Raw genomic sequence first — 13,223 nt, 5'->3', positions numbered from 1 at the left:
CCATTGCTGTAGGGCAACAGTTTCTGTGACTGTAAAGAAGGTTTGAACATGACTTATTTCAAATGTGCCACCTTGAAGGTTAAGACTCGCAGGTGTTGTCCTCCATTCCCCTGCTTGGCAGATCAAGGCAAAACAAAAATTTGTCATAACATTAGGAGATATTTGCCTACATTCTCAGCTGGTGTAAATTGTCACAGCTTCTGTGAAATAAACAGAATTACTCTAGTGTAAGCCAGATAAGGAGGTATCTTAATTATTTATGTAACTGTCGTATGTTTTGTATTTTGAAAATAATATCATCCTGCAATATGAGATAATCAGAAATGATAGATTGTTACATGTTCATTTCTAGCAGAGATGCCAGAAAACAAAACAAACAGCTAGGAACAAAGGATTAAAGTATAAGATACACTCTTAGAAGGGGATGGAGAAACAGAAAACCTCCAGAGAAATCTGCGTGTGATGATGTTTGTTCATGGTGCTTCAAGGAACACAAAAAAATATATCCTTATCAAAACAACTGACTACTCTGGTGACCTGCAGAAGTTTGCCTGATATAAAAGTGCCAGAGATATGTGCTTCAGCTTTGGCTCACAGTAAAAATCTGTGGGTTTTTTTTCCAGTGCTTACAGATCTATAACTGAAGGAAGACAACATATGTCCCTCTGTCAGGCCTGCAGACTTTTTTCCATGATTTCTAATTTTATTACAGACCCTAGACTTTCAGAGGAGAAAGTGAAAAAAAAAATAATTGAGGCTTCCTACACAAACCGTGAGTAAAAGAAAAAATATGTAAATGAAAAAATAAAGATTTTTTCTTTCAGTTTAATTGGAAAAATCTGACAGAAACCCCAAATGAGTTCTGAACTTTTTTCCATTTTTCTTTTCTTTTTTTTTTTTAACATCTGCCAAGATCATCTGGGAAATAGAAAACCTTACGAGAACACCTTCAAAGAAGATGTACAGATTTGAGTTTTGTCATTTTCAAATCCAGTTTCTGTTCATTTAAAAAAAAAAAATATATACTGCATTTTTCAGATTCTTTAGATTCAGCTATTAAGGGCCAGTGAGAACTCAGTTTTCTATAAACCGGTAGATACCTGAAAAGAAAAAAATAAAAAAAAAAAAAAAAAAGTGTTTAACTAACGATCTCAGATGGAAGTTCAATTTTCTGGCTTTAATCTCTTTTTAGGAGTGAATGGAAGTTTTCAAGTGGTAAATTCCAAGCCTAATAATTTGTCAGACACTTTACTCAGACCTAGGAGACATAAACTTGTAAAGACAAGATGCTGGAGAGGGACTCTTCATTAGGGACTGTAGTGATAGGACAAGGGGTAACAGGTTCAAACTTAAACAGGGGAAGTTCAGGTTAGGTATAAGGAAGAAATTCTCTACTGTGAGGGTGGTAAGGCACTGGCACAGGTTGCCCAGAGAAGTTGTGGCTGCTCCATCCCTGGCAGTGTTCAAGGCCAGGCTGGATGGAGTCTTGGGTGATATGGTTTAGTGTGTGCTGTCCCTGCCCGTGGCAGGGGGGTTGGAACTAGATGATCTTAAGGTCCTTTCCAACCCTAACTATTCTATGATTCACTGAACAGTAGCTTTATACCCCAAGTTTGATTGAGACCTAACTACTTTTAACAGCATTCATAGGTGGTCTGACTGTGACAAGTAACTTGGCACACTCTGCAACCCCAAGCAGAAAATGAAAATGCAAAGTTTTTAGGTATATGGCTAATCAGTAAAAACTTAAATTCAGAGGCAAACTAGAGATTTCATTAAAATGTATTTGTGTCATTTTACTAAAAGTATTTTTTTTTCTGAAAACTAATGTCTTTTTAATACTACAGCTCAGATATACAAATTGTGGTGCCTAAATTCAGCTATGTATACGCTTACTTCAGCTAGTAAATAACACTTTATTTGATCTTAAAGTGTTCTGAATTCTTCTATATACATTGACTTCAGAAACCCATTTGTAGAGAAAAAGATACTTCTGTCCAAGCACCTAAATAAAGATTTATGTGTCCAACTTAGAGTCTCTAATGTGATCAATATTTATTATCCACTTTTGACTGAGCCATTAGCTAATATTCTGAACCTTGCCAGAATGTTTCTGTTAGGAACAAACTAATGAGAGTCCCACATCAAATAACTGCATGTTTACTTCCCAGGTCTGTGCTTGAAATTCAACTGTGTTCACAGAAATGGTAAAACCCCCAGGATGTAGTATTCTGACCAGAAACTCTAGCTTGTTTTTCAGTAAGATACTCAAAAGAAGATCTCTTCACCTTCTTTCCAACAGAACTAGACACAATGAATCCTTTCTTTTTTTCCTGGCATCCTGGTAACTTCAATAAGGTACTCAAAAGAAGATCTCTTCACCTTCTTTCCAACAGAACTACACACAATGAATCCTTCTTTCTTTTTTGCCTGGCATCCTGGTAACTTCAATAAGTAGATACCAGAGAGATTCCAGTTTTGCCATCAGTCTCAAAAGAAAATCCTTCAGCTAACTGTACACTGACCTCTTCTGACCAGGCTATCCATACCTTGGGTTGTGGTCCTCTGTACAATGCTTTCCACCATTTCTGCTACATAAGAAACAGAAGCTACATGAGAGCACTCAAGTTATCTACCTCTTTTGGCCAGATTTGCTACTCACTGTCACCAGTTTCCAACACAAAAATATGCTACTTCAACAATAGAATATAGCAAAATCCTCTTCTCTCCATGAGTATGGAGATCCCAGAAAGCAAAATGAATGGTACTTTGCTACACAGAAACCAGAAATCAAAGCTCAGTGTTGGAAAAAGCGTGGTGGAGGGTAAAACAGCTTCCAAGGTTGCAGCTTCCACCTTGGGGTTGGGGAGAGGAGGGAACTGGGAAGTGTTTCCATAAAGGCAATCAGCCATTTGCTACTGTCTCTCACACACACGAGTCACAAGAACTGGAATATTTGCTGTACTCTCAAAACAATCAGGCTACAAAAATGATGCTCTGCATTCCATCCTTAAGGAGCAGACCTGTAATTTAGCAGTATATTTGGATACAACATCATCATTTCAGGTGCTAATAGTCTTGGTTTGCCGTCACTGTTTCTCATAGCAGTGTATTGTACTAATTTTTCTTCTTCACTTGCATTATGCACACAAATGTCTCTTGATACGGAGAAAAACAATACATACCAGAAAATATATAATGAAAATATTTGCTGCAGATCAAAATTTTATACCACAGTTACATTAGTAATATGTCTAACCTTTAACAAGCGATGGTTAGCTTCCTTCAGCGTACTCTCAAGCTTATGTTTTTTGTCTGGGTTCAGTGATGCACTTCCAAGCGCTGTTCCTCTAGTTTCATTTAATCGTTTCAGTATTCCCTTGTGGGGTGGCAGCTCTTCAACTCTGAACTGGAACAGACAAATACAGCAGTTAAGATGAACTGTGGTAGAATTTTCAGCTCTCTTATCTTCACTCTTATTGATTTGGGTATCAGCTGTACGAATAAACTCAATTAAAGACAAAATAACCATTGCTTTCTGAATGTAGAAGGCTAAAACTCCCCATAAGAGACTGTATTAGTGGATCAAGACCAAAGAGAATCCTAAATGCCAAAATATGAGAATTCTCAGGGTATTAATCGCTGCTACATGACAAATTCCACTTCTGGAGACTCAATAGCTCACGTATATGAATTTTAAAAATATTTTAATATGGTAAACAACAAGCACTTTGGAGAAGGGTTTTAACATGTCCCAAGCTGAGAACACAGTCACCCAGATGGTACGTGAAAAAAAGCTGTCCAGTCTAGCCTCATAATTAAGAATGTTCATGTATGTTCATAAAAAGACACCAAACCCCATGAGTAAAGCCAAAGGATGCAAGGCATCACCTAAATGTACCACTTCTCCACCATCTATGCAGTTAGTGCAAACTTGTATTGTCAAAGTAACTTGATATATCAAGTGAGGAGAATGTAACTAAAAGACAAAGTTCTTCAAGTTTGGGGGTTTTGGGAGGTTTTATTAACATAAGCAGGTACGTATGAAATGAACCACACTGCAAGCCAATACGTTATTTGCTGCATTAGGATGTATGCTCTTGTGTGTTGCTCAAAAAGAACAGGGTGGACAGTAAAAATGAGATACAAGTAAGAGATGATAACACCTTTAATTTTGGGTTATGTATCCCTTTAGAATACTGCAATTGGGAAATATTTGCATATAACTGAAAAGCAGGAGCCTGCATGGTTCTAAACAACCAATTTAGACTTTAAAACTGTATTCATGTCTGCAAATTATAAGATGCATCTAACACCCCTAATAAATATTTCTTTGCCTTCTTTCTGATATCCTTGACAATGCTGGCAAAGCAACAAAAATTCTCTGTCCAACTCGCCGACATCTTATGCTAAACAATCAGAGGGGCAAACTCAGCACATGGTTAAGTCTTCGTTTTCTCAAATTCTATTTATCCTGTTTTGGTTTGGCTTTGCTTCTTCTTTTTTTTTTTTTTTTTTCCTTAAGAAACTTAAAGATAGATTTTTATCAAAGAATCTTTTAGATTTTTGCCAGGTTTTGATGAAAAAAGGATAGCACAAACTTGAGTTTCCTTCAGGTTCTTTAATGCTCTATTCCATCACTTGCTGAAGTTGTTCAACTTGGATTGGCATAAAAGATAACTAGTCTTTATCCCCAAGACAGAACAGGAAACCTTTAGGCAGTTATTTTATAAGTAATATGCATATTCCAGCTACAATTTAATTTATTATTGTGCAAATTATAAAGCATACTCATTCTGTTGAAGACATTTCAGAAATTAAACAGAACAACTTCTACAGAATATATTTATTAGCGGTATCATAGTCTAAAAGCTCTAACATCTTCATGAAAATATTCCAGCCTTTAAAGGCAAATATTTTATATATTGTTTGGGGGTTTTTTAAAAGGTGTTTTTAAAAAGTCATCTAGATGTGCAGTTTAGAAAATGCTGCAGTGATATTTAACCATTTGGCATTTACAATTATGCATGCAATTCTGGACACTCTTGTGAAATACTGAATACCATTTCATAAGTGAGAAGTTATAAAAGGCTAACAAGACGCCTATAGAGAAATGTTATAAGAGTCAAATTCTGAATTAAGAAATGAGGATGAAAAAGATAATAATTAATTACCTAGTGACAAGATATAGGTATTTTTCTTTCAGTACATTTTCCATTACTTTTCTGATTTTAGTATGATCAGTATATATTTGTACCTGGGTTTTGAAATTCCACTGCTTTGATTTATCTAAAAAAGTGAAGTGAATGCTGAGTTTGATGGCAGAATAATTCTCTGAAAATAGGATCAATTTTTCTTTAATGTAGAATTGCTAAAGCAAGAAAACATTCATAATAAAACTCAATACCTTTACTTTGCTAAGGCAGTCTCTTAACTGGTCTTCATTCCCTGGTTCAAGGGGAATACCAACAATGCTGTCTGCTTCCTCTAACCATAAAATCAACTTGTCCAAGTCCTCTTGAAATTCTGATAAAATATTCTTTTCTTCCTCTAGCCTGTAATAAAAATGTGAAATTAATGTTTCTATACACTTTTATGTTGAAATATTTATCCATACTAAAAGAAAGATGAAGGAAAATCCTTATGATCTATATTAATTCTTTTTAAAAGTGTGCCATAGATTTTTTTCATATCAAAATTATCAGACCAGCACCCTTTTAACATGGCATTAAATGTATTTTAAAAGAAAAACTAAAGTCCTAATTTGCAAAATCACTAAATTCAGCTTCTGGATTATATACGGCTGGTAGCAAACAAGCATGACATAACTAGAACTATTAATAATTCAGAACAGATTTTGAGTGAACTAACAGCATGGAAGTCCAGTGTCAGAAACTAAGAATTATAGCACCAAATTTTACCAAACTGAATCTGTAAAAAGTGACGCTTAAACCTGTTTACCCAGTATGTCCAAATGTCCAGCTGGTTTTACATCTTTTGCTTTGATCTCAAGTAACCTTAGTAAAATAATAGCAACAAAAAACCCACAGTTCTAGTTCTGGTGTGCTTGTTTGCTACCTGCTATGTGTAATCCAGAAGCTGAATTTAGTGAGGTTGCAAATTATGACTTCAGCTTTTCTATTAAAAGAAAAGACCTGCACATGCTTGTGCCCCTCTTCACCACTAGAATTTTCGCTGCTAACCAAATCAGGTCCCTTCACTGTAATTTCCAGAGAATAAAAGTATTAAAGTGACTTCAAGTGTTTTGTATTTTAAACACTTATTTGTGAGGAAAGAAAGCTGCTTCCTTAATGTTTAATTAAAAACATTTGTTAGAAAGAAACAAAGGAAGAAAAGCTATAAGATTTGTAAAATTCCTTTTAAATAACATCATTCAGGTTACAACATAAAATGGGAGAAGCCTTATTTGATCAGCTGTGAAAATTCTAGTAGTGAAGAGGGGCATATGAGCTGAAATAAACTTAATTTCACAGCAAACGAAACATCTGACTTTATGGTATAAACAAAAAATTTTTATAGACTAAGATTTCTTGAGGAGGGAAAGACTCATGCTGTTGGAATGCTGACTATTATAAAATAAAACCAGCAGCACACAATTTAACTATTATTTTAGACAACTTGCAAACTAGAAAAACTTTTGCTAGTGCTTTACCCGCCTTCCATCTTATTGGTGTTTATTGCACTTTCTTAACAAGGCATACTTACAAGATGAGAATTGCTATACTAGAGGAATAAACACTCTACAGGCTCTAGATCCCTCACCGAAATGGTAGATTGAAAACCAGAGGAAAGTAACAATTACAACACTCTTGACCAGACTTCACTAAGTCTGGCTGCACTAAGCATGCCAAATCTTAAAGAACCTGAAAAATATGATTGCTGCCATGAACATGACAGAGGCTTTCCTGGATGTCAAAAGCTAGGCAAGAGGACATCACTACAAAGGTGTTCTTGAAAAAGAGAAGTGTTTCCATTCAATTTACAAGAAACACTTTTTGAAAGTGTCTCCAACTACTGCCCTAAATCCTTCCTGTCTTTTGTAGTTAAAAACCCCCCCTACCTAGTAACATTAACAATATATGCAGTGAAACTCTTGGATAAGAAAAAACATATTAAACAGTATTATGCATTGATGTTTCCAAATAATTATTAATAAAGTAGATCACACTTTCAAGGTTTTTTCTTTACAGCACAGTTTAAAGGTGTTCTGTTAATTTCTAAAATATGAAGCACTATTCCTCTGTTACCTTCAAGTTTAATGTTTTTATAAAATTTATTTAAGCATGTAGTAGTGATAGTGATGAATGGGATATTTAAAACTCTACATCTATAATTAAGTAGTAGATATATTTTATTTCCTGAATCAATTCAATGCATTTGGATAAGAAAAAAAAGAAAAAAGCACTAAGTTCTTGAAATATTGGTTGTGAATTACAAATATTCTAAATATGTTTTTAGGAAATGGATTTGCAGTGATGATGGCTGAAAAAATTACATATGCAGAAAAGCAAGTGCAGAATGTATTATTAAACATTATGAAGTCCAATAATAAATCATGCATTCAGTCATAATAAACGTACAAAGTTTGTGTAAAGGAGATTAGTAAAAGGCAGTACAGGTTTAAACGAAAGATGCTTTTTTCCTAGCTCAGCTGATATATCCATAGATTCTTATTATCTCAAGCATTTCAGATAGATTGTAGCTGTAATTTTAGATCAGCAATAAATTTTAATCTACCCTCGAACAGGACAATTTTTTGCCACCTAGTGCTCAAGGACCAGACGGAGGAGTCACATGCTCTAAGTCTGCAACAGTACAGGTATATAGGGTTTAGTCATCTCCTTTGAGAAACTGAAAGACACTATAGAACAGAGGAGAGCACTCTTAGGTGCTTATTGCCAAGTGTGTATTGATATGAGAAAAAAGAACCCTACAGTACCAGCCAAGGGTCGTAGAATCATAGAATTGCTTAGGTTTAAAACAGTCTTAAGATTACTGAGTCCAACCTTTAACCTAGCACTGCCAAATCCACCACTAAACACACTATATTCTATATTCTAATATTTACTAGGCATATGAATCCACTACTGCTCTTTTTTTTAAGCTCATAAGCAAGTTACTCCAGAGTAAATGTGTAGAGATTAAACAAACACAAGCCACTTGTGCCAAATTGTTCTTTAGAGGAAAAAGAGAAGATATTTACTGTAAAAACAAACAAAAAAAATCTCTAAAACTATTTATGTCTTTATATATGTATATACATACATTAATATATGAACATAAATACAGGTATGCATATATATATATACACATACACACATGCTTACATTTATACAAATACCTAAAAAAAGTGAACATCATAAAAAGCAAAAGAATCCGATTAACAGCCCTACTTCCCAGTTTTTGTCTTACATTTTCTTATGTTTCTGAAACTGTTTCAGAACTGTTTCAGAACTGAAAACAGTTCTGCATGACTGTTTTCAGGAACTGATTTGTCTAGGATTTCTAGAAATGCAAATGTAAGTTGTAAAGCACATAGCTCAGTAGAGGCATTATGTGATGGTACCCTAAGGATAAAACTGAGAAAGATACAACTTTAAATACATTAATTCTGGCACAGAAAAGACATAGCATTCAACTCAATGCACCTGAGAGCAAAATTATTGAGCTGTATAGTATTTTTGAATGAGAAATCAAAAAAATTTCTTGTCTCCTAGCACAGATAGCAATTGGCAAGATTTCTTTTTCATCTTATGCGCACTGTCAGTTTTATCACCCTTATGAATTTAACTCTAATCCTTAAAACATTTAAAACTTTTTCTAGTCATGAAGGAAGTATTTTTATTTTGATGACTAATTTAAATGTTGATCAGTAGGATTGAGTTTTATTATCTGAGCTATGTGGGACGTTTTCCATCTAGGACTATCCAGGAATTCATTTAGACAGGTTTACTTCACATAAATAGATAGATACATGCACAGAAGAGTTTCAGAATTCAGGGAAAAAAAAAAAAAAATCCATAAAGATCTACTGTCTTATCCTAGTCAGGAACAGTATGTAGTATAGTAATTAAAAGGTCCATTGCAATTAACGAGAGCTGCAGGTACACTTCATAATTTACTTTACTTTTAATGTTCTTGGCCTGCTAGAACATTACTTTTATTATAAATAACATCCTGCGTGACAAGTGTCATATTATACAAGCCACTAAAATAAAGCACTGTCTGTATTAGCTGAACCAGTAAATCAAATAACAAGTTTTAACTTGATAACTGATTGCACCTTTTCAACAAGCTGATTTCTATCACTGTAATTATATTTGGCACAACACGTACATGTAATTTCCAGGTGTTTAAATTCATGGTGGCAATGACGAATTAACAGTTAATGATTATTAAGGGAGTATAGACTTCCAAATCAAAGCCTAAACAAACTAGAACAAGGAGAATGAGCCACCAGTTGACTTGGACATGGACAGAGCAGCTTTTGAGAAAGCAGTTGGGAGTACATCTTGCTGTATAAGCAGGTGATTGAGGAATAAAATGTCATTTCAGCAGCTGGTCTTATGGAGCCAAGCAGATCCATCTCCAGCACAGATATGCATGCTGTTAAATACAGCATGTCTTATCCTTCTAAACCAGCCTAAATTTTCAAAGAGCTTCTAAACTGCTTCTTTGTCCACAAATGGGTTTACTTCATTAACCCTGAAATGTAACCCATCTTGTTTGATGGAAAATTCTGAAACTATAGCAGGGAAGTACAGAATTTCATGTGTAACTTTTGGTCTTCTACGTGCCTGCTATTCTCATGCACATTACTTTGTGTTTTCCATACCAAAACATGTCAGCTTTCTGTTTGTATTGCTAAATTCATAAGGCCCCTTGGTCAACTATTCTAACTGCGTAAGTGCTTAAATATGAATCTTATACGTTATACTTCTGGAAGCGAATGTATTAATATTCAGCATTTAACATTGAGCAGCAAATTAAATTAAATTAAAAGAATTATTTTTCCTAATACTAGGTTGTATATGGTATTTCAGAGATTAGGGATTAGTTTTCCTAACAGTATTAAACTGAAGCAATAACAAATTCTTATGGTAGTCCACAAAATACCCTGAACAGACTTTTTTACTTAGCTATAATGGTTAACTATTACATAAACATTCATGACACATTTCAAGTAAGCTTATTTTTTCATTTACAGTTTCTAGGAAACATATGAGAATATGAAATGCATATTGCAACTCATTTATTTTCTCCATAGTCAACAATGTGATACCAATACCATAGCAACCCGTAAATAGTTTGTGAAATACATCAGATGTTTAGTTTGTAACTGCACACAAGTGATGTTGGACTTATTTGGGAGGTGTCAGCAAGAGAAAGAAAATATGCAATCATAGGAGTAGGACAGATCTGCACTTGTGACTCATATTCCCACTTGCACTTCCAATAATGTTTTGGTGTCTTTTTATTTTTTTAACATTCAGCTATTGATTTTGTATTTATGGTACTTCTAAGATTAGGAATTAGTGCATTTAATAGCTGTTACTGAGAATTTAAGAAGCTACCAAAATAGTAACTTAACAATTTAGAGAAAAATATTTACTAAAAGAGAATGAATTTCCTTTCCTTCTTTAAAAAATGTGCGAATATGCTTCATTTGGGTAAGGAACTTAAAATAATTGAAATGAAAAAGATCACAGAAAAAGTCAGAAGCAAATACTAAACAGTAAGAAGGTTAGTTACACACATGTAAACACAATGCAATTTTATACCAGTGATTCATTTCTAGTGATTTACTGTAAGAAATCTGTACAGAAAAATAAAAATAAAAAAAAAAAAAACCCATAACTTTATTTTGGAATGAAAAAATATATCTATTGACTTAATTATCAGTGAAATCTCTTCATCCTAAGCCAGCTTTTAAATTGCAACAAGAAGGTAATCACAGCCTTCAATATACTGACTGTTTAGGTGAAGGAAACCAATCACTGGTAGCTACTGTGTTACGAAAAGAAAAACCAACAAACAACCCAAAAACCAAACAAACAAACAAAAATCCCCAACACTTTAATGAAGGTAAGGTATGAAAAGTATATTTATTTTATAACAATTATTTTTATTTATAACAGAAAGGTGATGGGCTTATATTCTGAAACATATTTTAAAGTATTCTGGTAAACAGCCTTTGTTTTGTCATTCTTTCCATAATTACTTCAAACTCACTTGAGTAGAGATGTGAACAGTCTGCAGGTTCAAGCTCATTAAAAGTGCAAATGTATTTGCAGTTAAAATAGTGAAAAATTCTCTTCCATTCAACAAAACTCAATTTTAACAAATGTCGGATTGTGATGAATAAAAACTCAAACTGATTGCATCTGAAACAGAAAAGGAATCTAATTCCTGGGCATCTGGTTTCAAAAATTACACAAGAAATTTTTAACGAAGATGGAAAATACAAAGACCACACAGTACCACTGTTACAAGTTTGCCAACAACCTCATTTATGAGCCTTCACCTTTTTAAGCTCCTATGTGAGATGTTGGTTCTCCTCCTAATATATACTCCCTTGACTAGCTCTGCCTGGCTCATGTGTTCTTGCAGCAGGAGCAAAGGCACAGCACCATGCTGCAGCCGCAGCCCTGGGGCTTGCCACCACACAGGCACTCGAGTGCACACCCTGATAGCAAGCCACTGCCTCCTTAAGTCATCCCAAACTTGAGGGTCCCAGTGGCGTGACTAAGAACAGACATGCACAGCATAATATGGCCTGATGCATCTCAGGGAACGAAAAGGCAGAGAGATCTTCTGATACGGCAGTATTCAAAATGATTACTGGGTTATGAAGAAGAAGAGACACACTTTTCCCCCCTCTTTCACCTGGGGTTAGTAGCATCTATTCAAGGGGCCATTGAAACTTTCCCAGTCTCCAAAGTCTCCCATTCTGTTTGAGTAATGCTGTTCTGGGGCACAAAATCAAACTTCTCCAAAACATGCTGCTTGCAGCAAAATGCTAACAAAAACTCAATTAAATTCCCAATTTGCTAACTATCAGTTTATCAGACATTCAATCAAGTTTCACTTCATTCAACTGCCTGATCTATTCCAAAGTTTGCAGTAACATGAAATGACTAGATGTGCTAAAATTACATTCTCATCTAATTCTTAGCCGGGTCTATTAGACTGCAAGATACAGAAACATTAAACACTGAATCCAAACTTCTAGAGCTTTGAAACTCTTAGATAAAGGCAAATGAAAGACAACATCCTATGCAAACATAACTCAAGCACAACCTCTTGATCTTCAGTATCAAAGAAAGGAGATTCAAAGCTAATTTTGACTCTGTGCTTTGCCTGGGATCAGCATTTGACCTTTTAAAACTTAAAAACCAGCTGCTTTTTACTGAAGAGCAGTACAGGTTCTTCAAATTGTTTTGAGATTTAGTTTGTTTTCTTGTCTGTTTTTAATTAAATTGTCCTTTTATGGTCCAGATAATTCTCATTCATTAAATCCGCCAGACTACCACCAATATTGACATCTAGTGAATCTATAATCATTTTCAGTTATATATAGAATATCATGGTTCTGATCTGATTTACAGTTCTTATCATGCAGGCAATTTCATATTTATTCCAAATTATTTATGAAAACTGGATTAACATGTTGCAAATCTCAGAATCATGTATTAATCTTTCCTTTTCAAGCCAAACAAGGACAGGGTTCATGATAGTTAAAGGATATATTTTGAATTTACTGTGTTCCCTACCAATGCAGTGATAATATTATGTTCTCATACAGAATAAATAGTAGACCATTTAATAGTGCACCTTCAGGAAAACTGACAAAGTAATTCTGTAGAACTCCCCCCTCCCCAGCAAACACTGTTGGTGATAATGCCAGGATCACTTTCTTGAGTTGTAACTGCCATTTGCAAGCTCAGCATCACGTAAACATGGTAGAGCCTGTTTCTCTGAAATATTCATTACCTCACATTTGTCTATGATGAAGATCATCTGCCGCTTTTTGCCCATCCACTCAGTTTTGGAGTTTCCCAGTGTCAGCTCAGCATTTCACTACCTTGGAGAGCTTAATGTCATGGGCATCCTCGGAAATGTCACCATACACCTCCTACCTCCAAATAAATTCTCACATTCATGCAACTTACAAAAATACCTATGTTGGTTTCTGTTACATT

The 13,223-nt window shown here is 34.7% G+C and overlaps 1 protein-coding gene across 15 annotated transcripts in view; it reads right to left on the bottom strand.

Moving 5' to 3' along the window:
* The window catches only part of DMD (dystrophin), a 1,118,883-nt gene that overhangs the window by 413,075 nt on the left and 692,585 nt on the right, over positions 1-13,223 (bottom strand). For all 15 annotated transcript variants that reach the window (XM_030475728.1, XM_030475726.1, XM_030475707.1 and 12 more), the window contains 2 exons: positions 5,408-5,555; positions 3,260-3,409 (listed from right to left, as the gene is read on the bottom strand). In XM_030475728.1, coding sequence (XP_030331588.1) covers positions 3,260-3,409; positions 5,408-5,555 — 298 coding nt within the window. The remainder of the gene's footprint in view (positions 1-3,259; positions 3,410-5,407; positions 5,556-13,223) is intronic.

The sequence above is a fragment of the Strigops habroptila genome, chromosome 2, assembly GCF_004027225.2.
Source record: "Strigops habroptila isolate Jane chromosome 2, bStrHab1.2.pri, whole genome shotgun sequence".
NCBI lineage: Eukaryota > Metazoa > Chordata > Aves > Psittaciformes > Psittacidae > Strigops > Strigops habroptila.
This window is presented reverse-complemented; position numbering and strand designations above follow the sequence as displayed.